This window comes from Palaemon carinicauda, chromosome 22 (assembly GCF_036898095.1).
Source record: "Palaemon carinicauda isolate YSFRI2023 chromosome 22, ASM3689809v2, whole genome shotgun sequence".
Classification (NCBI taxonomy): Eukaryota; Metazoa; Arthropoda; class Malacostraca; order Decapoda; family Palaemonidae; genus Palaemon; species Palaemon carinicauda.
In genome coordinates this window covers 95,144,010-95,168,923 of record NC_090746.1, presented here as the reverse complement: position 1 = coordinate 95,168,923, position 24,914 = coordinate 95,144,010, and the positions used below count along the sequence as shown (strand labels likewise).

General features: G+C 39.7%; 2 protein-coding genes across 2 annotated transcripts in view; one reads left to right on the top strand and one right to left on the bottom strand.

The window, feature by feature from the left end:
* The window catches only part of LOC137616640 (excitatory amino acid transporter-like), a 153,907-nt gene that overhangs the window by 93,344 nt on the left and 35,649 nt on the right, over positions 1-24,914 (bottom strand). The gene's annotated exons all lie outside the window — the stretch shown is intronic.
* Positions 16,805-24,914, top strand: part of Pgk (phosphoglycerate kinase) — a 33,053-nt gene continuing 24,943 nt past the window's right edge. The window contains exons 1-2 of the mRNA XM_068346549.1: positions 16,805-16,983; positions 23,227-23,366. Of these exons, the coding sequence (XP_068202650.1) occupies positions 16,922-16,983; positions 23,227-23,366 (202 nt within the window). The 5' untranslated portion in view covers positions 16,805-16,921. The remainder of the gene's footprint in view (positions 16,984-23,226; positions 23,367-24,914) is intronic.

Sequence of the window (24,914 nt, the reverse complement as noted above, 5' to 3'; positions counted from 1 at the left end):
AACTCAGGGTTGGCTAGTTTTAATCACATGCTGGTCAACTGTGGAATTGGTGATGGTAGAAGACTTTGTCTGATTGCTCACAACAAACCAACCTAGTATGGGTGGCCTTGACTAGTACAGCTTTGCTGATCATAGCCATACACAAACACTTTCATCACATTAAGGTATTGGATCACTTCATATTATTTTTAAGCCTTTGTTTTTCTAACTTCAAAGAGCCAGAAATGTTATCAGTCTATCAGTAAACATATTATATAATGTGTATTTTTCAGATTTTTAGCTTGACATAATTCAACATAGTTGCAGCTCTTATCGTTTCCTGAAACATATATTTTCCGTCTATCAGTAAACATATTATATAATGTGTATTTTTCAGATTTTTAGCTTGACATAATTCAACATAGTTGCAGCTCTTATCGTTTCCTGAAACATAACTGGAAATTTGCTTATCATCCAAAGTGTCTTTATCTTCGAATTTTAGCCACAACCAATTCATATCATAATTGTATTTATCAAAATAACATCATCCCAATTATAAACTTTCCATGGATCATATCTTTATTCAAATTTTTTTTGATACTTTGAAAAAATCTGGATTAAGCTTTCTTGGCATCCAACAACCTACCACTTTTTAACCTCTCCATGGAATGAAAAATGTAAAAAAAAAAAAACAATAATAATAATAATAATAATAATAATAATAATAATAATAAACCTTTATTGTGATCTATTGGCAATGAATTAAACTGACTTTGATATCGTTACAGCAGAAATCCTTCCTTTGAAAAAAAACTTTACTTTAGAGCACAACTTTATTTATATTCTCATTAATCCCGGGAACATTATAATTATGAATACTTACATTTCCGTCTCTCCAAACTATCATCTTCAACTTTATGCCCAGCACCAAATTCCTTAAAAACATCACGATCAATATTTGTACTAATAAAAATGAATGTTGACAAATAATTGTCATATACCTTTAATAACTTCTTGCCGCATCCACACTTCGCTAACATAAATGATAATATTCTCTCTCTCTCTCTCTCTCTCTCTCTCTCTCTCTCTCTCTCTCTCTCTCTCTCTCTCTCTCTCTCTCTCTCTCTCTCGATCTTTTAGAATCATTTTTATATTCATGATTGGTCTATCACTGACTTAAGGAAAACATTGATGATATATATATATATATATATATATATATATATATATATATATATATATATATATATATATATATGTGTGTGTGTGTGTGTATATATATATATATATATATATATATATATATATATATATATATATATATATATATATATATATATATATACTTAATTTATTCTTTTAACATACATTGAACCAAGACAGACCTTTACTGACATGTAAACAGTTACTAAGGAAATGATGATAAGGTTTATTTCATAACTGATTTGCACTCTGGAACGCCCTTATTAACAAACACAAATTCGCAGGTGGATGACGCAACCCTGTCAGTCGTTTGCGAAGACACGGAAATGTCATTTTTCTTTTTCATTATTCTTTCGTCTGTGTTGATTACGGTGATTATAAGAACATCAAATTACAAACTAGTCATGCATCTTTTGACATATAACTATTAATCCTTAAATCATTTGAATCTGTAAAGAATAATGATAGTCTCCATTCAAAGAAATTCCATTTGGCAGCGCTGTCCCAAACTCGTCCCACCCACCTTAACTATGGTGATGATTGTTACCTTGGTCATTTGTACAGGGACATGACCCAACATCCATGTGTTCTGATGATAAAAAGAAATACTAAACACTTTTATAAGTAAACTCAGGTTACTTTCGATAGCCTATGAAAATTTCACATCAATTTATGATAAAAATATTCATTCCTAATGAGGAAACGATCGTTGGACAATTCTCTAGCCTCTACCTTCATAGCCTCTACCTTCCTACCACTCATTTTTGACCCACGTGTTCGTCAAATAATTTACTATATTTGTGTGGACAAGGTCCCCTTGATGCCATCTATTGGCGGTAAAGTAAAACTCGTAACGCCCTAATGAAAGGAGGGAGTTATTATGCCATTCGTAATGTAACAATATTGTTATTCTACGTAGTTTGTACTAAAAATACATGTTATACCATGAAACATATTGATTATGTTGTGGTTTCATAAAAAGGTAATTGAAAATTAGATCAAATAACTGTGTAATTACTTGATTGTCCCGCCGATTCCAGTACATTTGGCATATGGCGACCACCACCCACCTGTCCCCCAAATATAATTGAACTAACGATTGTTTGCTGAGGAAATATTTCTGTAACATTCATTGTGAAATTTATATTTCCTGGGAATTGAATTGTGGCCAGACAACAAAGAACACTAAGTTCACGTGTGTCTGTTTTGCAGCAATTCAATGCCCTAATAGCAACAGAAATGAAGCAATAAAAACTATAATGAGACGATGATGGGGGTAATTAGTAATTTGGTACTCTATTGCTAATGCCATCTATTGGTCATGAAAATAAACAATGCGTAGAGCTCCTTAATCCTTGCATTCTGGAAACCTCCATTATGTCATTTTGATTTTAAAATATCCCAAAATAGCCTACTTGATTGGAACTGAATATAATTTATACCTTCCACACATTTCTACATAAGTATCAATCTATCACCTTTTTCCAATTGGATAGAATCATTCACATGAATGAAACAAGGGACGTGTGCTTCCATCTTTTGACAAGTAGAAACACTCGGATTCTATTCAAATTTGGAGAAGTGTGTAAATACTAAAACATACTTTCATGCTAGTTTTTTTTTTTTTATTCATCAAAAATTCATAATTCCAATAATACTATTTTTCTTCTGATGTTTAGGCTCTAAGGTATGAGAATTATATGTAAAATACAGATAATATGCATTATAAAAATATCTAGAGTATATTCCAATATCCTAAATGCAGTTGGACCTCAGCCATAGAATTAAAACCCGAAATTTAATCTAAATATATCCATATCAGCATCAAATACGTTATTAGCTAATCATATATCAGAAGCGTAGGAGCGTGGTTTTTTTTTCTTCTTCTTTTAATGAGGGAGTGGGGTGGGGCTGAAGTTTGAAAAGGCACTGTCGGTAAGGGGAATAACATCCTTGGATGCTGTTTCCTGACATCTGTCAGCAGATTGTAGCAGCAACAAAAAAATAATATTTTTGGAAGATTTCTATATGGCCAATTACAATTTATGCACATTGACAATAATCAGATACTGTTGGACTTGGTGAATTTATAAAAACATATCAACGATGCTTATTTTTTTTGCTATGAACTCATTTCCAATATCGATGAAGTTAGGGCTATCGGTTTCCTATAAGCCTACTATGTTTATACTTACGATTTATCATATCTAGGCTATCATTTGCTTTTTAGTTCCAGTTTTATCATTAAGTTTTTAAGGCCTTGCATGTTTTTAATTTCGTCTAATTTATAGGTTACACATAACAAATGTCTATTGTTTTAGTTGATAATTATGTTATTTGTCTTTGATCTTAAACTATGGTGGTAAGGTATGTAGAAGTACTCCCTAGACTTGAGAATACTGCTTAAGGTTCTGAAACTGCTTTTCAATTCGCAATATATATATATATATATATATATATATATATATATATATATATATATATATATATATATATATATTGTGTGTATCTATATATATACACACATATATATATACAGTATATATATATATATATATATATATATATATATATATATATATATATATATATATATATATATACACACACACACATATATATATATATATATATATATATATATATATATACATATATATATATATAATGCTTCAGTTGACATGAAAGGAACAAAGAAAATGAGTTGGTTTTTTTTGCTAATAAAAACTGGGCAGGTAACATAGAAGAATTTTATATTATCAGTAATAAAATTGCAGGATCGATAATCAAATTAAATAAAAAGTATAAAAGGGAGATCATTAAATCATATACACCAACAACATAGGAAGAAAGAGATCTTAAAATTATGAACCCCTTCTTTTATAAAAAGAAATATAGACGATGGACATGGAGCAGATCAAATGGAGAAACAAAAACGAAATAGGTTATTTTCTTAGTGACAAGGTTTATTTAGTTGAAGATGTAACAATGCTTGAAAAGTTACCCATGGAATGGGGAGAGGTAAAACTTGTGCAGATTTAAGGAAAGAAAGATAAAAACTAATCTTAAGAAAGAAAATAAGCAACCCTGTAATATGGGGATATTGTGATGAGTTTAGTTTACCAATAAAAAATAAGTAATCCCAGCTACATGATGAAATGAAAGCTAGTAAAAAAGAAATGAGCAGTAATTCAACAACATTTGTATTGGAATCAGCACAAGAGATAGGTGGAGAAGTTCCTAAACAAGATCAAGGAAAACTATCAGAAAAGACCAAAAACCTAATAAAGAAAAGATTGAAAATGGTGGTAAAATCCAAGAGAGATGAAATATAATTGGCAAAACTATCCAAAACAATAAACAAACTAAAAACGCAAGATATTCGTAAACACAATCAGACCAAAATTAAGGAAGCGCTAAACAAAGGACGAAGCATCAAATTGATGAAAAGAAGACTCGAAACAGGGCGCCAACAGATGTTTGGATCAAAGGATGAAAATGGAAATATGATCAACAATAGAGATGGAGTGATAAAAATAGGAGAGGATTTTTATCCAATGCTATATAATGGATTTTGAGCAAAGTGAAAAATCTATTTTTGGGTGAGATAGTCATGTCGTCCTGATGGAAGGTTCCTTTAGGTAGCCTTTCTAAGGTATATTTGCTACAGTGATACTCCCAGAGAAATAAATCGAAGGTCTCCAGGATTCTAACTCCTGCCGCGAGTATCCATAAAAAATTTAAGGACATCGCATAATATCAGGGGACGTATTTTTTAGATACGACACATATCAATCTTCATCCCAAACAGATTTAACTATTTGAGGGGGAAGAGTGGCGAAAGAAGGGGGTGCCGATCTATGCATCCGGTGGACCTCCCATCCACACTAATACCGGCCGCCATTCCTTTACTTGTGTTTAAGCAGGAATAGCCGCAGATAGAGCAGTTTCAGGTGAGGTCAGCAAAAAGGGTGGGTCCATCAGGACGACGTGGCTGTCTCACCCAAAAATAGATTTTTCACTTTGCTCAAAATCCGTTTTTTGGGCTCGGCCATGTCGTCCTGATGGAAGCTTACCAGAGAATTAACTTGAAAGTACTATATCTGTGGGTTTGTATAAGTGCCTTCTACCTTGAATCCTTGAATGTGGTCCTTATCTGGTCTCTTAGATCTGTTTATGACATTACTGTTATCTGTCATTTCCACTAAGCTTGGAACTGGCTTAGGGTTTCCTGCTCCCTGCAGGGAAAGTGTCGACATCGACAATAAGGATTCAAGGCTTGATTTTCCGTAGGGACGGAGGGTAAAACTTAGAGATTACCTATCACATACCTTGGAAATCTGTACTCTGATTTCAAGCTGGGCCTTTCTAGGGTTTAATTTAAACTCTAGTACGCTTTATTCGTCTGTAATTGAGATAGCAGCAATACGACACAAATACGTTTAGTATTTCTACCTTGCAACTAGATTATCAAATGTAGTTGCAATAGGGTATGAATCTGATCCAGCATTGAAAACACATTAGGGTCCATATGTTCTCTTGTCGAAAAAATATGTAATTTCATCGAAATGATGCCACTCAATGGAGATGTGAAACCAAATCTGACTGACTTGTACAGATTTTGGGAATGCATGAACACCGTGACACAACTTTCACTTGGCACTGGTATTATTAGTCAGATATGCACCTATATGGAACAGTGTGTTAATCATTGTTGTGATTTGCACTCGAGGGTAAATGTACCCCTGAACCCAATGCACTGGAAAGTCCCAAAGCAGTTCACTGTTCATTGCAGCGCTAGACGACGGGTTTTAAAACACTACCCGCCGCCACCACAACATGTTTATTTCATGTACTTGCTTCGTATAGTGTTTGTAAAATACTCTGGATAATCTCCAGCCAGTGTATGAGCGGAGTCTTCCAAAGCCCTTGTGCTGGAAGAAGTTCAATGAAGAAGCAACTTTCCTTGGATCGTGACCTGCGGGTGTACTGTCAGGATACGCTCTGCGAATAAGGTAGGTGAGCTTTGCTTTCAGTTGTCTTAGGGGTAGGTTTTGATCCTGAGGTTTTCGCCTCTGACGAGCTGTCCTCCCTTGAAGTCTGAGGTTCTTCGAAGATAGACCTTAAGACACTCTACTGGGCACAGAGAGATATCTTCCCTCAGTGGGCAGATTCTCCAAGGACCCCACCTCTTGGTGGGTAGATCATTCTTGGCAAGAGAAGCAGGATCAGGAAAGAGGTTCAGCTCTCCTGTCTAGGAACTGAATATAGCCTTCATTTCTAGATAAGGCCACTATTTCACTAACTCTAGCCCCTGAGGCTATGACAAACAGGAAAATAACTTTCTGTGTTAGATATTTTAAAGAGTACAATTCTCATTGTTTAGATTACCAGCATGATGCGAGACTTGTCCAAAGATCACGTGATGGGCTTTGGAGGGGTTGCTGGCTTGAGTCTGTTAGATCCTCTAGAGTACAATTCTCATTGTTTAGATTCGAAGCATGGTGTAAGACTTTGTCCAAAGACCACATGATGGGCTTTGGAGGGGTTGCTAGCTTGAGTCTAGCACATGCTTTTAGGATCTTATTAACGATTTCACCAGAGAGATCCACTCCAAAGATGTACAGAAGTGGTTTAGCCAGGGCTGACTTACGCGAGGTAATCGTAGTGGAAGCCAGGCCTTGTTCGAGTAGGAATATGAAGAAAACTAGACCGAAATCTATCGATATTTCTGTCGGTTCCTTTGATTTCACAAAGGACACCCATTTCTTCCATGATGATTCCTATTGTCTCCTAGTCGAACTTGACTTATACTCTTCGATGAAGTCAACTTTATCCTTAGAGATTCTAAACCTTTTGTTCCCCGCTAGGGCGAGAAAATCGTGAGATGTAGGTTGTTGGTTCTCAAGGATGAAGTGCAAGCAGTCGGCTTTTGGACCAGAGTGGATAATGCTGGGTCCGGCAGAGGGAACAGCTTCAGTTTCAGAACTAGTTCTAGAACTAGAGGGAACCAGTTGCTTTTGGGCCGCTTGGGGGCCGCTACTGCTGCTGTCCTTCTGAAGGATCTTAGCTTGTCGAGGGCTCTTAGCAGGAGGATGGTTGGTGGAAACAGGTAAATATGATTCCACTTGTTCCATTCGAGGGACGTGATGTCCATCGCCTCTGCTTAAGGGTCCAACTAAGGGGCTACATAACGAGGTAGCTTTTTGTTGTCGCTCATTGTGAAGAGGTCGGTCTGCAGTTCCGGAACTTTTTCCGAGGTGAAGGAGAATGGGTCTGCGTCTAGGGACCATTCTATCTCTATGGGTTTTCGCCTGTATAGAACATCCGCCGTCACATTGCGGAACCTTTGTAGGTGAACTCCTCATAGGTGGCATCCTTTCTTCCTTATCAGGTGGAAGGTGGCTAATATCACATGTTCTATGTGAGATGATCTCGAGCCTTGTCTATTTAGACACTTTTACCTATCCCTTCGTTGTTCAGGGCCAATCTGATGTGGATTGTTCTGCGAGGGGATAGTCTCTTCAACGTCAGGTAAACTGTCAGAGCTTCCTAAACGTTGATATGAAAGGTTTTGAACTGGTACGACCAATTCTTTTACAATTTTCTCTCGTGAGAATGGCCACCTTATCCTTTCGAGGAGGAGTGTACCTCCACTGATGGTTGTGGTGGTTGCAGGGGAATTGTTCGTGTTTGGCTCTTGGCTGTTGACCATGGCCTTAACAGCGTGCGCAATAGGGTCAGTGCCAGCCTTGGTTGATCTCTTCAAGCTTTTGTACGGATCTTCTCCAGACTCGATGCATCTTTTAGACATGCCTTTAGCACTGGGTCTATCACTGCCGCAAACTGGAGAGAGTGCGATACCCTTTTCTGTTAGCATTATGAAATCCCCTTGTGACGGACTAGTCTCTTGACAGATCCCTTTATCTCTCTTCCCTTCTTGAATAGAATTGAGAGATGGTGTGACTTTAAGTCCCATTGGATTCCTAGCCATTGGAACTTCTAAGCTGGAGGAAGGCGAGACTTCTTGCGATTGATGTTGAAGCCCAGGTGTTCCAGAGACTGGATCATCTTGTTGGCTGCCTGCAGACAAGTAGTCTTGAATGCTGCCCATACTGGTCAATCGTCTAGATATGCTAGTAATTGAACTCCTGAGTTTAGCTGCTAGATGATTGTGTCTGCTGGCTTCGTGAACATCCTTGGGGCTGTATTCAGTGCGAAGGACATTGCTTTGAAGAATCACTTCCTCTGTAGCATGAATCATTGGTAGGAGGAGAAAGGGCGGCTCAATAGAAGATGCCAGTGAGCATCTGTTAGGTCTATTGAGGGTGTGTTTGCTCCTTTTAGTAGAAGGGTCCTCATGTGTTGCCAAGTAAGCATCCGGAACTTGTTGTTCTCGATGAACTTGTTGAGTGGAGACAAGTCTAGAATGACTTTGAGTTTGTCTGAGTCTTTCTTGGGAACACAACACAGCCTTCCCTGGAATTTGATGGACTTCGCTTTCCTTCTTACCTTCTTGTTCAAGAGTTCTGAGGTATATTCTTCTCACAAGGGGTGAGTGTTAGAAGAATTTTGGAAAACGGGGTGGAATTCTGTTCCATTTCCACCCAAGTCCATTCGTTAATAGGCTGTGGGCCCAGGGATCGAAGGTCCCGTGATCCCGACAGTGATACGGTCTGCCTCCTACCTGGAACCCTTCTTTGGGTGTGGGGTCCTGTGGATTTTTTTTTGTGACCACGTCCTACTCGGCCCCGGGAGAGTTATCTCCGGGTGAACTTCTCTTAGGGCCATTTTCTTTCTGATTTAAGGTGAAAGGAAGTCAATTGCCTCATAACGTTGGGGTTAAAGATTGGCAACTGAGCCACCAGTTGTTGAGGGACCATCTGGAAAGTGGTCTGAGGCTTCGTGGTCGTAGTCACGGCAGAAAGTTGTGCAGATCTGCATGGTCTCCTTGCCTTTTTATTTTTCGACTGGAGACCTCCGTCTGAGGAAGATTTCCTCTTTGAGCTCATGACCCACTTTTGGAGAAGCTTCCAGTTCTCCGTGGTTGTTCTGGCTATGATCTCTTGAACCCGTTCCTGTGGGAAAAGGGTTTTTACCCCAGATGTTCGAGGTAATCAGTTTCCTTGGTTCGTGTCTTGTGGTTGCTGAGGTCAAAACGCACACTCTGCAGGCTTTCCTCGCTCTGAGGAAAGCATATAAGTCTTTCACAAGGGTACCCATATGGCACTTAGCCAGAAAATTGATCCTTTCTGGGCGTTCTGTAGATCTGCACTCATTTCCAGGCAGTTCTGATGAGAAAGGGAGGCCGCTAGTCTCTCTTTCGTCTCCTGTTCCCTCCTCAGAAGATGGTCTGGTAACTTTGGAAGGTTCTCATTGAGCTGCTGGCCTGCTATCTCTGGATCCAATTTAGAGACGGAGAAGGTTAGACGGACATCCTTCCACTTCTCTTTGCAGGCAGGTAGTGCTAGACAGAATGGTTTGCATTCCTCTAGGGTTGGGCAAGGATTGCCCTTGTCGACTGCCTTGATGGCGAAGTCTAGTGCTTTCTCCGAACACAGGAAAAAGATGGAGGAAGGAGCAAGAAACGTGGGATGTCTCTTGCTCAGTGCTGAGACTTTGGAGTTGGTGTACCCGGCTCCTTTCAAGGTTTTCAGGATGATGGCTTGCGCCTTGTCATGTTCAAGGACAATGACCTCTTTGTGTACCGTTTCCTCACAGGTTGCATGTTCATCCCGCAGTCTCATGTAGCATTCTGGGTAAACTGAAAAGTTAGGCCAGAATTTAAGATCTTCAATCAATTTGGTCCCCAACTTCTCTGAGACGAATAGTTTCCCATTCATCATGGGCATATGCTCCGTATACCTCCAGGGGTTGGTTTCGGAGCGGTAAGAGAAATTCAGCACCCTAAGGAGCTTCTTAGTAGAGCTCTTGGTAGGTCCTGGGCGATCCATCCTCTCTTGCAATAGTATCTGTTGCAATCTGAGTGATTCTCTCATCGTCTCTTGTACCATTTAGAACAACTCCATTATCCGTTGAATCGAAGTGAGGATCTCTTCGTTCATGACAGCCTATGCCGGTGGTTATGGAGTTGGGGTTGAAGAGGTTGACGGCATAGGTTGGTATGCAGTCCCGGCAAGCTGAGGGTCTTCAGTTGCCATTGAAACGGATTCTTCTTCCTCCACTTGTGGATGTTCCACATCTTCTTCAGGGTCTACTTGTAGTAGGGTCTTCTCAGTGTCAATGAACACTTCTGACGTCCTTTCTTGAAGGATGTCCATGCCTTCTAGTGCCTTGTCTATGTCCACGTCTATCTTTATTTGTATGAGAGGAGACTGGACCTGTTCCTGGGGCACCACCGCATTAGGTAGAGCCTTGGAGAACAGTAGGTACCTTAGGGAGTTGTCGAGTAAGTACAGTCCCTTGAAAATTCTTAGCGAAGGGTCTCTTTCGCTGTATCTCTAGTCTCCATGTTGACTGAGGGAGCTTCTCTGAAGCCGTTGGCCAGCCGGGTCAAACAGGTGGGGTAACCCTTCGGGTCCCAATACTTGAGAACTCCCGACACAATGTTGCAGGGGGCATGAGTCCTGCACTTCGTGTAGCCACAAAAGTCTTTGTCTTTGTGGTTGCAGGCTAAGGCTGCGCATTTCTACATTGGCTCCTCCTGTAAAGGAAAAGGGGCTCAATGAGTATATAGTTTTTTATATCAGTGATATAAAACCATGGGTTTTATGAACAATAGTAATTACTATTGTTTATGGTAGCTTAGGATAGTAAGCTGGAAAGGAAATAGACAAGACACATATCTACGCTTCCTTCCCCAATTAATTACTAAGACCTCCGTCAATAATAATATTTTAGGTTCTTTGTTAGGAAGAATACAGGGTGGAGGAAACTCTAATACTTAGTGCTAGGGTTAGTAAGTGTTAGTATAACTATCCACCTGTAATATATTAATATTGAGCGGTGATTTATTAGGGTCCCGATGATCAAAGGATTCATCTGGGTGTTGAGGGATTACTCAACCTCAACATGATATCGTGGTCCCGACAATAGACTGTGATAGGAAACGTAGAATATGTTAGAAATTAAATGTGCTACTATATATTCTATATACTGTAGTCCCGCCGGCACACTACCGGGGTTAGGTTAGTACCTGGCAGCACTAACTGATAGAGAGAGAGAAAGTATTAAGGCAGGGGATTATCCTATTGTTATGGTTTAGCACAACAGCTGGAAGTGTAGGAGGACTGTCAGGCCACCTACTGTCTCCTTGCCAGAATGAGAATTCTAATGGAAGGGATAAGAATCCATCTGATTCTAGCTTCCATCCATTCACAAAAAGGCCTGCCGCCAGCTGTACAGTCGGCAGCAAAATTTGTGGATGGCAGACCAAGAAAGGCCTGAAGACTTCTCAAAAGTATGTTGGGTTTCCCATCGGCAGCCGTCAGGGCCGACTCAATCTTTCCCCCAGGGACATTCACTTCCGGTGAAGGAAGGACATAAGGGGGAAGGTGACTGAGGTGGCTGCCTAACCGCCGCTGGTAGGGGTCCCGGCCGCCAACACAGTCAACTCGGCAAGCCGGTGTGACTGTTTGAGTACCGGTGAAAGAATGTTGTGACAGCTAGGCTGACACTAAAGGACAGAGGAGGGAGGGGGAAGGGTCTTATAGTTCACAGGGAAGAAAGGTGGCGGCAGGTATGCCGCCTACCTTCGACCGTGAACTAAGGAAGCATGGCTTCCTTTGCCAATGACATCGTGGGCGGCAGAGGAACAAAGATTCCCCTGCCAGCGACATCGTCAGCTGCAAGACAGGGCACCCTGAATTACCCTCTAACCCCAAAGCCGGAGTACTCAGCGGCGATGGGGAGAGCCGGCGGTTGCCGCCTGTAATGGCGCCGGCTCAGAGAGGGAGGAAGGGTTTAGCCTATTTTCTCTAAAAGAGAATATAAATCGAACCTTATCCATAAATTCTAGGGGATGTATGTCCCCATCCGAATTAATAAGGAATGACAGGGCGAGGTTAAACATGGGGAATTACTTTACTAACGTATACATATATGAGTTAGGCTAGCCTAACTTCGGTAGGAACCACGGCCATGGTTGCTACCGCCGGGGCCCCCACCGTATACGAAAAGTAAAGTTACATATTAGGAAGAGGAATAATAATCTATTTGTATGCATAATCTTCACTTGTATAATATACCTAACTAGCTAATATTATAGCTAAATACCAGGAAAGTCGCCCTACTAGCTAAATAGAATGCAATAATAATGGCAACAGTGGTCGTAAAAATGTCCGCCTCCGGTCGTGGCAATGCTTAACCTAACACACTTAAATTATTGGAATTTAACTGTGAGACGGGAGCCAAAATTTATATAAAGGGAAGAATTAATATTCAACTTTCCAAGGAATGAAGATGCGGAGATTGCATGATTAATATTCCGATAACTTGCGATAACACCAGGATAACATTGGAAAAACACTTAGTCATATCAGCTACAAGTAAATGAATGGTGGCCAGTAGTAGTGCGGATAGGAGGCCCACCGGGTACCTAGATCAGCACCCCCTTCTTTCGCCACTCTTCCACCTCAAAGAGTTAAATCTATTCTGGGTAAAGATTACTATGTGTCGTATCTAAAAAATACGTCCCCTGATATTATGTGATGTCCTCATTTTTTTATGGATACTCGCGCCAGGAGTTAGAATCCTGGAGACCTTCGGTTTATTTCTCTGAGAGTATCACTGTAGCAAATATCCCTTAGAAAGCTACCTAAAGGAACCTTCCATCAGGACGACATGGCCGAGCCCAAAAAATAGTGATATAGGAAATAATTTTGCCAATAGAAATGATGAAACACCTGTGCCGAGCCTGTACCAAAAGTAACAGTAGGAAAGGTAAAGAAAGTATTAAAAGACATGAAAAGAGGCAAAGCAGCAGCAGAGGATGGCCTCACAATCAATTTAATAATAGATTGAATCATTGAGATTTCATAGTAGCAAAACTCGTTAAACTTACACAAAATGCTCTAGGCTTACAACTTGGAAAAAAAATTATCATTATATTAATTCACAAAAAATGGCGACACAAAAGGCCTAATAATATACTGTCCAATAAGTTTCCTCACAATAATGCATAAAATATTTACTAAGACCACGTTAGACCGAATAGAAAGACAGCTAGACTTCAATCAACCAAGACAGCAGTCAGGTTTTAGAAGTGGGTATCCAACAACTGATCCTATCCATATAATTAACCAGTTAATGGAAAAATCAACAAAATACGACAAGCATTTATAGACTATGAGAAAGCTTTTGATTTTGTCAAAACTTCAGCAGTAATGAAAGCCCTCGAAAGACAAGGAATAGATAAATCGTATGTTAGAACACTTGAAGATATCTATACAGGAAGTGCAGTACAAGAATCCTAACACTACATAAAGATAGTGAGAAAATTCCGATTGAGAAAGGCGTTAGACACAGAGACCCCATTTTATTAAATTATTCACAGGGTTCCTAGAAGACGTTTATAAGAATTTCAATTGGGAAAATGTAGGAATTAATACTAATGGAGAATACCATAACAACTTAAGATTTGCATATGAAATAGTTTTATTTAGTAAATCATGGGAGGAATAGCAGAAGATGGTGATAAAAAAAAAAACAGAAATGTAGGACTAAAATTGAATATGTGTAAAATGAAAATAACGTTCAATGAAATGGCAGACAACAAATAAAAGTTATGGACAAATCTATGAGATTGTTCATGAATATATGTACGTAGGAAAGAGTGTTTCTACAAGAAATTAAAAGGATAGGCATGGGATGGAGAGCTTTTGGTAAACAAAGTGAGATTATGAAAATAAAATGCTACTTTCTCTAAAAAGAAAAGTATTTAATCAGATATTCCTACCAATATTAACCTATGCATCAGAAACTTGGAGCCTTAATACAGCCTTAGAACATAAGCTAGGGACAACTTAGATAACTATGGAAAGAATAGTGGTGGAAATAGCACCAAAAAAAAGAAAAAAAAAAGAGGGGCAACTTGGATACAAGGGACAGGACATATAATGAGACTGTCAGATAATAGATAGGCATTAAGAATAACATAAATGGTACCTCGAGGTTACAAACGAAGCAGGAGAGGAAAGAGAAGACGATGAATTGACGAGCTAAGAAAACCTGAGTATAGACTTCATAGAAAGATCCTAAACAGACGCTTATGGATAGACATTTCTGAGACCTTTGTCATATAGTGGACTAGCAACTGCCGATGATATATATATATATATATATATATATATATATATATATATATATATATATATATATATATATATATATATATATATGTGTGTGTGTGTGTGTGTGTGTGTGTGTGTGTGTGTGTGTGTGTGTGTGTGTGTGTGTGTGTGTGTGTGTGTGTGTCATATTAAATTTTAGTGCAAATTATGATAGGAATCGACAAAAAAAAATATAATTATGAATCAATGATATTGTAAAAAGAGGGACTTTCTTTTACCTGGTTACGTAATTGTTACGCTGATATACGTAGGTCTCTAGTTACTTTAATAACTCATACGGTAGCTTATCTTTACACAATACAGTTATTGGTGGGAAAATTCCATAAGTTACAACATGGAGTGAGGCGGCTACTTCGTTCCATATGACAAGATTCCACGTAGCCTACTCGTAAGAATAGATCTTTTCCCTGTTAATACTATTTCAGGTATCTTCGATATGCCGTACATATAAGAGTAATCATTCATGAGTTGTTAAGATTTAAGACGACATAGTTTTGAATATTTCAAACTCGAGAATTTTATCAGTTCCGTAGTAACATTTTTATTATCATTTTAATAATCGTATGAGAAGTAAAATGGGAAAAATATCTTTTAACCCTGAAATTCTTTGTTTGAATTTCAATATTTTTTATTTGCTGTAATAAACAAAGCGTGAATTGTTATATTACTTCCTGTAAATATTACTTTCACAGCCTCTCCCTTAAGTAATGTCGAAAACTGTTGCACAAATACCATAGATATATCTATGCTCGATTACATCTCTGACTTCGAGACAAATGGTTCTTCTTCTGCCGAGGACTTTGATGTTTAGAAATTTACCAATAGATTATGATTGATGTATACCTTTTTTTATTTTCTTTGGAAAATTGCTCTGGAAAGTCGGGTTATCAATTTCCATTACAATTGATTCTGGATTACATTAAGAAGTGTCTATGGTCACCTTAAATACCGGCTTTATACCAGCATGGGCCCTTCCCCAAAAGATAGGTAAGAATGGGGAGGTACCAATACTCAAAAGGAGTAAGATGCACATGCGCTACTATGGACTATGGACATTTGAACGTTTCATACCTGCAGAGAACATTCCCTTCAAGCAGTAATTGTGCTATTGTTACGATCACCACATAATAATTGCGTAATAATTTAAAAAATAACAGATGTAGCCTACGCAATAAGTTCAGTATATATATATATATATATATATATATATATATATATATATATATATATATATATATATATATATATATATATATATATATATATATATATATATATATATATATATATATATATATATATATATATATGTGTGTATGTAAATATATATATATATATATATATATATATATATATATATATATATATATATATATATATATACAAATATTATAATTTTAATAACGTATTATTCAATTCAAAACTTTAGAACATTTAATAGACAAACATAACAACGGGTCCCATAAACGTGATTGCATAAGACGGCAATTTGTTTTGACATGGGAATTTTGCAAAACGAAGAAGATAGAAGATACAAAAGTTATACATTCTGTGTAATTATAAAACTACTTCAACATATAACTTGTAATTCTGATGTCATATACGTGCTGGTATCGGTTTGGTCTGCATTCCTTTCAAGGGCATTAAGGTTAAATAAAATGCTACTACACATTGTCTGTGGCTCAAATATAAGTTATTTGTACTTACTTATAGTAAGGCGTCACATATTTATATTAACTTAATTATACTTTATATTTTCATATAGTATCAAAAGTGGTCATAACCAAATAATGATAATTGTTCTTCCTGTGAACAAGGCAATAGAAGATTTTCGGCTCAATAACGCTGAGGGACAAAAAGCAGACGACACCACGACCTTGTCAGCTGATTGTGTTTTGGGGGAAAAACAATACGGTCTAGGGAAAATATTCTGCTGTGCACTGTCAACTTATTCACAAAGACAAACACTAAAACAGCACTTAGCGTTCCAAAACAATTCAAACTCATTTAAGATATTTATTACGATAATAATTGTAATAAAAATAATGTATATTTGCCCTACAATCTCATATTAAATGCGGTCTAGGGAAATAATTCTGCTGTGCAGTCAACTTATCCACAAGGACAATACTAAAGCAGCACTTAGCGTTGCAAAACAGTTCAAAATCAAAAATATATTTATTAGGATTATAATTTTAATAAAAATACTGTATATTTGACCTAAATTCTCATATTATCGCCGCAAAGTTAAGCGAACCCAAACCTAGGGAAAAGTATTTTGGGGGGAAACACCTAATGATTCCCCTAAAGTTGTCCTGCGGTTGCCAATGCCAAGTCAAGTTCAACTTCTTCAACATATCTGGCAGCCGGTGTTCACAGCGGACGACCAAAGGACGTGCACGTTTTGCTGAATTCGATTATCATCAGTCATGGCCTTAAATAAATTGAGCATCGACAAATTAGATCTTGCAGGCAAGAGGGTGTTGATGAGGTAAGGCTAAAGTGAAACGATTATTAATATTTAGTTCCACTTATCCAAAGTCTTCTTATCGGGTGTGTAACTTTTCATGGGTGATTATGCTAATACTAGGGAAACTAGGACAATGGAATCATGTGGATATAGTAATACATGCTTCCCCACTTCCAAATTATGGTATTACTGTACAAGGTTTGGTTTTATTAATGTTTAGACGTGGCTAGGATTGTTAACCGTAGGATGCCAGCCCCTAGTAAAAGTAACCAATAGAACTTTCCAACCCCCATTTGACAGGGTAATAATCTTAATGAAAAAAAGAAAGGTGTTCTTGGTGTATATGACAGTTTTGCTGAATAGCTCAAAGGATCATATATGTCCATAGAAAGCATAAAGGTTATTATATGTATTTTTCTTGTCAAGACGTTTAGCGGACAGTACCCACACTGCTATTTATTGCTCATGTGAAAGTAAAAGAATATCCCGAAATAAATGACCCAGAATTTTGCTAGCGCAGTATAACATGTACCACTTGCAAGGACATAGGAACAGTGATGTAACTTATTCTGAAGGCGTAGTGAGCCACGGGTGAGAAAAATAACCATTAGACACTTTATAAAGTATCACCAAAATGATAACCCATGGTGCTTGTGAGCGCAGCTCAACATGTACCGCTTACCAGATCATAGGAGCAGTGATGTAATGTTAATATTGCAAGCGCAGTGAGCCACGGCTGATCAAAAACCATCACAACTGTAGCTGAGATCGAGGCCCAATAAATTTCGATATTGTACATATCATGTTAGCACCCATGTTAGAAATCCTCAAGGCTCCCTACTTAACCTAACCTAAGCTTCCCCACTTAACCTAACCTAAGGTAAGGTCCCCACATAACCTAACCTAGGAACCATATCTATAACTAATTAGCCCCCCACTTAACCTAACCTAACCTAACCTAAGGTAAGATCCCCACGTAACCTAACCTAGGAACCATATCTATAACTAATTAGCCCCCCACTTAACCTAACCTAAGGTTAGATCCCCACGTAACCTAACCTAGGAACCATATCCATGACTAATTAGCCCCCCACTTAACCTAACCTAGGAGCCGTATCCTTAACTAATTAGTTGCCTCTAGATTAAGCCTCAACCACGTTTTTGCTTCCTAACTAGCTTCACTTCTGACAAGGTAACATTAAATCATAATATGGTGTAAATCGTAAAACTAGCTCTATAATAAATAACATTTTCCCCATAAAGAAAATCAATTTGTCTAGTAAGAAAGTTTGCGCCTGTCCCAACCAACTACATTTCACTTCTAATCGGTTTCCATTTGTCAGTGTCAGAGGCAGAGCTAACATTAGTGGATGTGTTAGTAGGAGATTGGCCAAGGAAAGGTTACGTGACAGTAAGAGCATCTCTGATTGGAAATTGAACATGTTTACCAGTATGTACTAATTCAGTAATACAGAAAACTAGATATCCAAAGTCCTTGATCTAAAAATTATAACTGTCTTTATAAAAACCTGATATGTTATTCATAATTTTAAAGGCTGAGATCTTTAACCCTTTTACCTCCAAAGGGCGTACTGGTACGTTTCACAAAACCCATCCCTTTACCCCCATGGACGTACCGGTACGTCCTTGCAAAAAAATGCTATAAAAATTTCTTTTTCCATTTTTTTTGATAATTTTTTGAGAAAATTCAGGCATTTTCCAAGAGAAGGAGACCAACCTGACCTCTCTATGACAAAAATTAAGGCTGTTAGATCAATTTTGAAAAAATATACTGCAAAATGTGCTGGGAAAAAATAACCCCCTGGGGTTTAAGGGTTGGGAATTTCCAAAGAGCCTGGGGGTAAAAGGGTTAAGGTATCCAGATATCTATTTCATGTGAAAAAAAAAATTAGTTTTAATTAATGCAACTTAATACGGTCCAAATTCAGGAATGAATCAAGCACATTTGTCTTTATAATGCCAAAACAAAAATTCAGATACTGTGGTGTAAACATTTCAACATATTTTACTGAACTAAATTTTCTAAACCCACTTTTCCTGGATTGATTCAGCTGATCTAAATACTGTATGTTTGTTCTGGCACTATATACAAACCATTTTGCTCTTCACAGTGGAGATATATTTTGGCGACAGTTGAAACCAGCCATAAGTCTTTTAGTGAAGTGTAACTACCCACCACTAGTTAGCGGGGGTAGACCGTATACCCTACTCATGCACCCATTGGTAACATTAAGTCACTTTTCATTTTGGCTCGGTAGATAACAGACATGCTGTCATTCTCTCCTGTAAGCTTATTTACTCATTCTGAAAAAAAAAAAAAATTACTTAAAACTCAGACTTTCCCTTTCTCTTTCATACATGATGATTTACCATGCGGTTTTGTACTGGCATAGAAGGTTGCTGTTGCGGCATCTTTATGTCGGCCGTGAATACAGGTCCTCATGGCCTTTGCCCTGGGACAGTTACCAGCCAGGTGGTTTAGGGCTTCCACTCACTTAATGGTCACACCTGTTTGCAGGAGTCTCCTAGTAATGAGTTTAGGTAGTGGCCTCCCCAGTGCAGCAATATGGTAGATGACAGAAGAATAAGGCAAAGAGGGATTCTTCCCCTACGAGTTTGTCCACTGAAGTGCAGAAACCTTGCCATCTAATTCCGTCAGCTTGTTCCTGTCACTCTGATTCTGCTCGATTGGTCTCCTCTGGTGATTGGTAGAGTAAGAGTAGTGGCCCTTTGACCCCCAGACAACCTTACGGTTCTGAAGTCTCCTTTGCTTTCCCTAGAGAAGCATTACTGACTTCAGCCGTAGGGGAGTCTCTCTGCTGATGCGAAGTCTCGGCTCTGGCTTTTCTTTGGGTTTGCAGGTTCCCCATGCAAGGAACAGCTGTTTGAGGTCCTTCAGTTGTGAACACAGCGGGAGATCATAGCTGCCTCCCCTAGGGGTTGATTTCAGACTTCTCCCTGGAGTCTCTCGTGTCTCTGCCCTTAATGACCTTGGTGTCTGCTCGACTATCCTACGTTCGTCCTACTTCAGCGGACGGAAGTGAGCTGATGCAGACGAGTAGCCAGGAACCACCTTTGGCTATGTTCCGCTGGTAGCACACAATGCCAACCTTCAACCCAAGCTTACTCAGCACGTTGATGGTAAACAGAGTGCACTGCTCGTAGGTCCACCTGCAGGTGTCGGGCAGCATTCCTGTTCGCAGGAAAGGCGCCCTTTGCCAGCTGCAGGTGTCGGGTAGCCAGACTGTTCACGGGAAAGGCATCCTTCGCTAGCCGCAGGTGTTGGGCAGCCATCCCTTTCACGGTAAAGGCATCCTTCGCCAGCTACATGTGTTGGGTAGCCATCCCATTCCCAGGAAAGGCTCCCTTGGCCAGAGTGGTTGCCCCCCTCACCTCGCCATCAAGTGGTACAGCGATTGCGTTCTTTTGGTAATACTGGTTTGGTAGCATTACCTCCATCTTTCCACTCTACTATGGTAGGTGGCGAGAACTCAATCGCTTGTGATTGACAGGCGGACCCCTTTCACTTCCTTAGGGAAACGGAGCATGGAGAAGGGCACATCAATCCATCTGGTGGGGCGCTTCCTTTCCCAAGCACTCCACCAAATCTGGGAAACACAATTAGTGCCCCTTCAAATGCCGTCCTCTTTTTGAACAACGTACCATGTTTTACCTTCTTGGTGCAGGCAGTTCGGCAGGCGGTCGGGACCGACCCATGATCCTCCAGTTGTACCCCATCAGGGTTCCCATGATCCTCCAGTTGTACCCCATCAGGGTTCTCCAACCATTCCTTAGGTGGTTTCAAACTCCTCGGGGAGGAGTAGTCCTCCAGCAGACTCAAGGCGCAGCATCACTGATGTAACTCCTCTAGCAGTGCCTCATTTTCCTTCTCTTCACTGGTCATCTTGGTACCAGTAGTAGCTTAGTACCAAGGTCTGTGGGAAAGGCCTGGCATCATACCCATCAAACCGCAGAAGAGAAAACAATGTCACCAGGTGGCTACTCCCCCCCAGGGGGCTCCATCCATCCTAGGACCAGCAGAGGCTTAGGCTTGAGATCTCTAGAGAGAGGTCTCGTTCAGGGACAACTATCAGCTTTTGCCAATAGACGGAGATCAACAAGAACCAGTCACCCCAGTAGCAGAGGCTCCAGCCCCTCCTCCCATGCCCTCTGAGGACGTAAGATCTAAGGAACTGCTTAAGAAGGAGAAAGATTACAGCTCCTCTCGGGTCACTATCCAGTGATAGCAGAGTTTTTGCTGTACCTCGGGGAGGAAAAACTGCTCAGTCTTGATCCTAGCCTTTATATTGATTGAGCAGATTTAACAGTTCCTCCTCGATGGAATTATCTCTCCTCATAGGAAGTTTCGAGCGCAATTGCCCTATATCAGAAGTCGGACCTCCTCTTTGAAACATACCACGAGCTCTGAAAGGAGCACCTTACGAACTGCTTTGTCAGTAATCAGACTGTGACTTGACCCTGAAAGTGGTTTTCCTGTTAGCCGTAGCATCTGCAAAGAGAGTTAGCGAGCTACATGATCTGTCCTACAATATCGGCCATTCAAGGGAGAGGGCCAGGTGACACTCGACTTATCCGTGAGTTTATTGCCAAGACTCAAAATCCAGCTGTAGCGGATCCTAGATTCGGTCTCTTCCAGTTGAGAGTCTCGATTCTGTAACTAATTACCCAGATCAGTTGTTACCATGCCCTGTGAGGACGCAAAGGAAGTACAGTATTTCTTAACGAATCGCAAGAGCTCATCCACAGGTCAACTGACTCTTCGTCAGTATGGGTAGAGTCAAGGGGAGGATCACCAGAAACACGATCTCTGCCTGGATCAGACAGGTAATCAAATGAACACTATAATCAGAATCCATTCCTTTCAGCTGTAGACCTAGAGCTCACAATGTCAGTGGTGTTAGCACATCTCTGGCATTATAAAAGAACCCATTACCTGCAAGATATAACCCACAGGAACTTGGATACCTTCTCGATAGGTACTGTGGTGGCTGCACAAAATGGGGTCGGAAACACCTCGGCTCCCTTGTAGGACAAGTAGAAATCAGTTGAGGGCAGCTGTTACCTAGTACTGGAGTAAGTCTAGAATGAATGTGCAAGTGACTGGTCTCTTCATTCTTCAATCTCCCCTCTGATGGGGGTTTCAGCATTTGAGAAACTCTAAGCTGACCTCCTCTGACTCCAGGTGGATAACATTGTCCCTTGTGTAACCTGATATATATGCATATATATTTTTATGTCCCCTATCTCCTAGCTAGGTAGAATTGGGCAAGGTCTAGGTTAAGTGCAGAGCTTAGTTCCAAGATTACATTTACCTGGTTGTCACAATGCTTAGTTCACGCATCATCGCATGAATTGCTGAGGCTGTTAACTCTGTCACGGATGTTGAGAGTTAAGGTGACAGTTTCTCTAAACAGCTCGTGCAAAGCACAGAGTCGCATCCTAGGACAGTTACCAGCCAGTGGTTTAGGGCTTCCACTCACTTAATGGTGTCTCCACTGTAAAGAGCAAAATGGTTTGTATACAGTATAGTGCCTGAATAAATGACAAATTTGGAAATAATTTGTATTTTTCCTAACTATACAAACCTTAAGCTCTTTACACATGCTAGTCCCGCCATCACCTATCCTCCATGAAGTTCTGCCTGTAATTTCAAAATGACATAATGTTACCAGTGCCGGGTGTGAGCGGTGAGCGTGGTGGCCGGTCTAACCCCCGCTAATTAGTGGTGGGTAGCTGCACCTCGCTAAAAGTCTTATGATTAGTTTCAACTGTTGCTAGAATATATCTCCACTGTAAAGAGGTCAAGGTTTGTATAGTTAGGAAAAATACAAATTATTTCCCAGTGTCATATTTTCATAACAAACCTTTAAACACTATGGAACTTCCTAGTTATATTACTGTACAGTATTACAGTTATTGTATGAAGCGACCCTAGATCCATTATAGTTGCATATTATAAGGAAAAATAAAATTGCACTAGTTCTTCTTGCCTTCTCAAAACTTTATTTCATCACCAATGTAGCTAATTTCTTGCCATTTAATGAAAATTGCTGTTAAACGAATAATATAACCCCTGCTGTGTAGTGAGGCACATGGGTAATAATATGCCTTTGCAAATTTTATCTTTATTTAGAACACTGCTGTATGAATCTTAACCAGATAATTTTTTATTTATTATAAGAAGCAAAGGGTAATAAAAATGTCTCATTTTATTTTTCTCAGAGTTGACTTTAATGTCCCACAAAAGGATGGAAAGATTACGAACAATCAGCGTATAGTGGCAGCTGTGGACACAATCAAATATGCCATTGATAATAAAGCCAAGAGTGTTGTTCTCTGCTCTCATTTGGGAAGGCCCGATGGTAAGTGTTATTGGTCTCTTGATTATTTACAATAATATCATCAGTTATATTCATTATCATTACTTCTAATGCTGTGTGATGTAAATGCTCTGTGAAATAACGTCACTCGTGTTTTTTGGGTGTCTTGACTTCTTCAAATTGACAGCCATCTTTTACATACTTCTGTTTCTTGTAGAGTTGGGTCTTCTAGCTCTTCTGGATGAGATAGTTCACCAGACACAATCACATAATAGTGTACTGTGCTCCACTTTGTATTGTAAAGGACATGATCAAATAATCTCCATATCCCTTTATCTCTAATTCATCTTTGTTCTTTCACAAATACAAGCCTTCATTCTTTACTTAGGAGATATGTTTCAGCTTTAGATGATACTCAACTAGTCAGTTGGGGGTAGACCAACCACCCCACTCACACACTAGCCCAGTAACCACTTCACTTTTGGTTTGGCTACGGTTGAGTGCAGATGTTCTTGGCTTTCTCTTCCGGAAGTCTAGTGAGCGTGCAACCTTTCATGCTCACACCTCGGCTATCTACTCCTTCGGGAGTTCTGCCTGTTTGATTAGTGGATGTTTTGCAGTAGCAACAAATGTTTCTTACCAAACTAACCTAACCTTGCTTGCTACCAGTTGAGCGCACACATTCTCACCGGTACAGGCGTAAGGTACTTGTTACTTTAGTATTCACGCGCCATCTCTCGAAGCTCTGGCTTTCGAGCTAACTGGTCATGATACAGTGGAACGTTTACTTGTCAGCGTGCGTGCGTGCGTCAAGATCACCCTCATAAAACATTGAAAAACATTTCAGCCACTGTCCGTGATCAGTTGTTTTTCCTTCGCCCCGGTGTGCCACAGCGGCGCGAGCATGATTGGCTGTTTGTTCGAAAAGAGAAATGTGGTCTCGCGACTAGCGTACATGCAAAGCTCACTTGCCATCTCAAGTTCTATCGACAGCAACCTCATTCCCGAGTGGCTCTCCGTGGTTCAAGACCTCTTGAAAGCTGTCCTGCAGGATGTGCAGATAGATCAGTAGGACCCTTAACTATCCCTCTGGTGGTGTTGGGATCTCCATAAAGCACTAGTGTTGTTTTTTAACCAAGGATTAGGAGCACGACAGCCAACTTGCGTGCTTCGCCTCTTGTTCCAGCCTGTCATACCTTCATCGGCATTAGAGCCACCTCCACCTTGTAAGTCACCTTTTCACGTGACAAGGTATCAAAGACATCTAGACACGAAGACTGGCCTTCCTAAGCCTGACCCCTGGCGGGAAAAACTGGTGATTGTCCTAGTAAAAGTGACCAAGAAATGAAGGAGATAGGGAAAGGTTATGCCTACTCTAGGAAAACCCTTCATCTTCATACGAGCAGGGGATTGAGATCTCCAAGAGAGTTTTCATTCACTGACAACTACAGACTATATTGCCTTTCAAGATAGTTCCCACTGCCTACACCATTCTGCCCCAGGAGCACGTTATTGTTCCCGTTCAACCTCCGCAGACTTTGCAGCCTGCAGAGGCTCCTCAGAAAGGGGCTGCTAGTGTTCTAGCCTTCT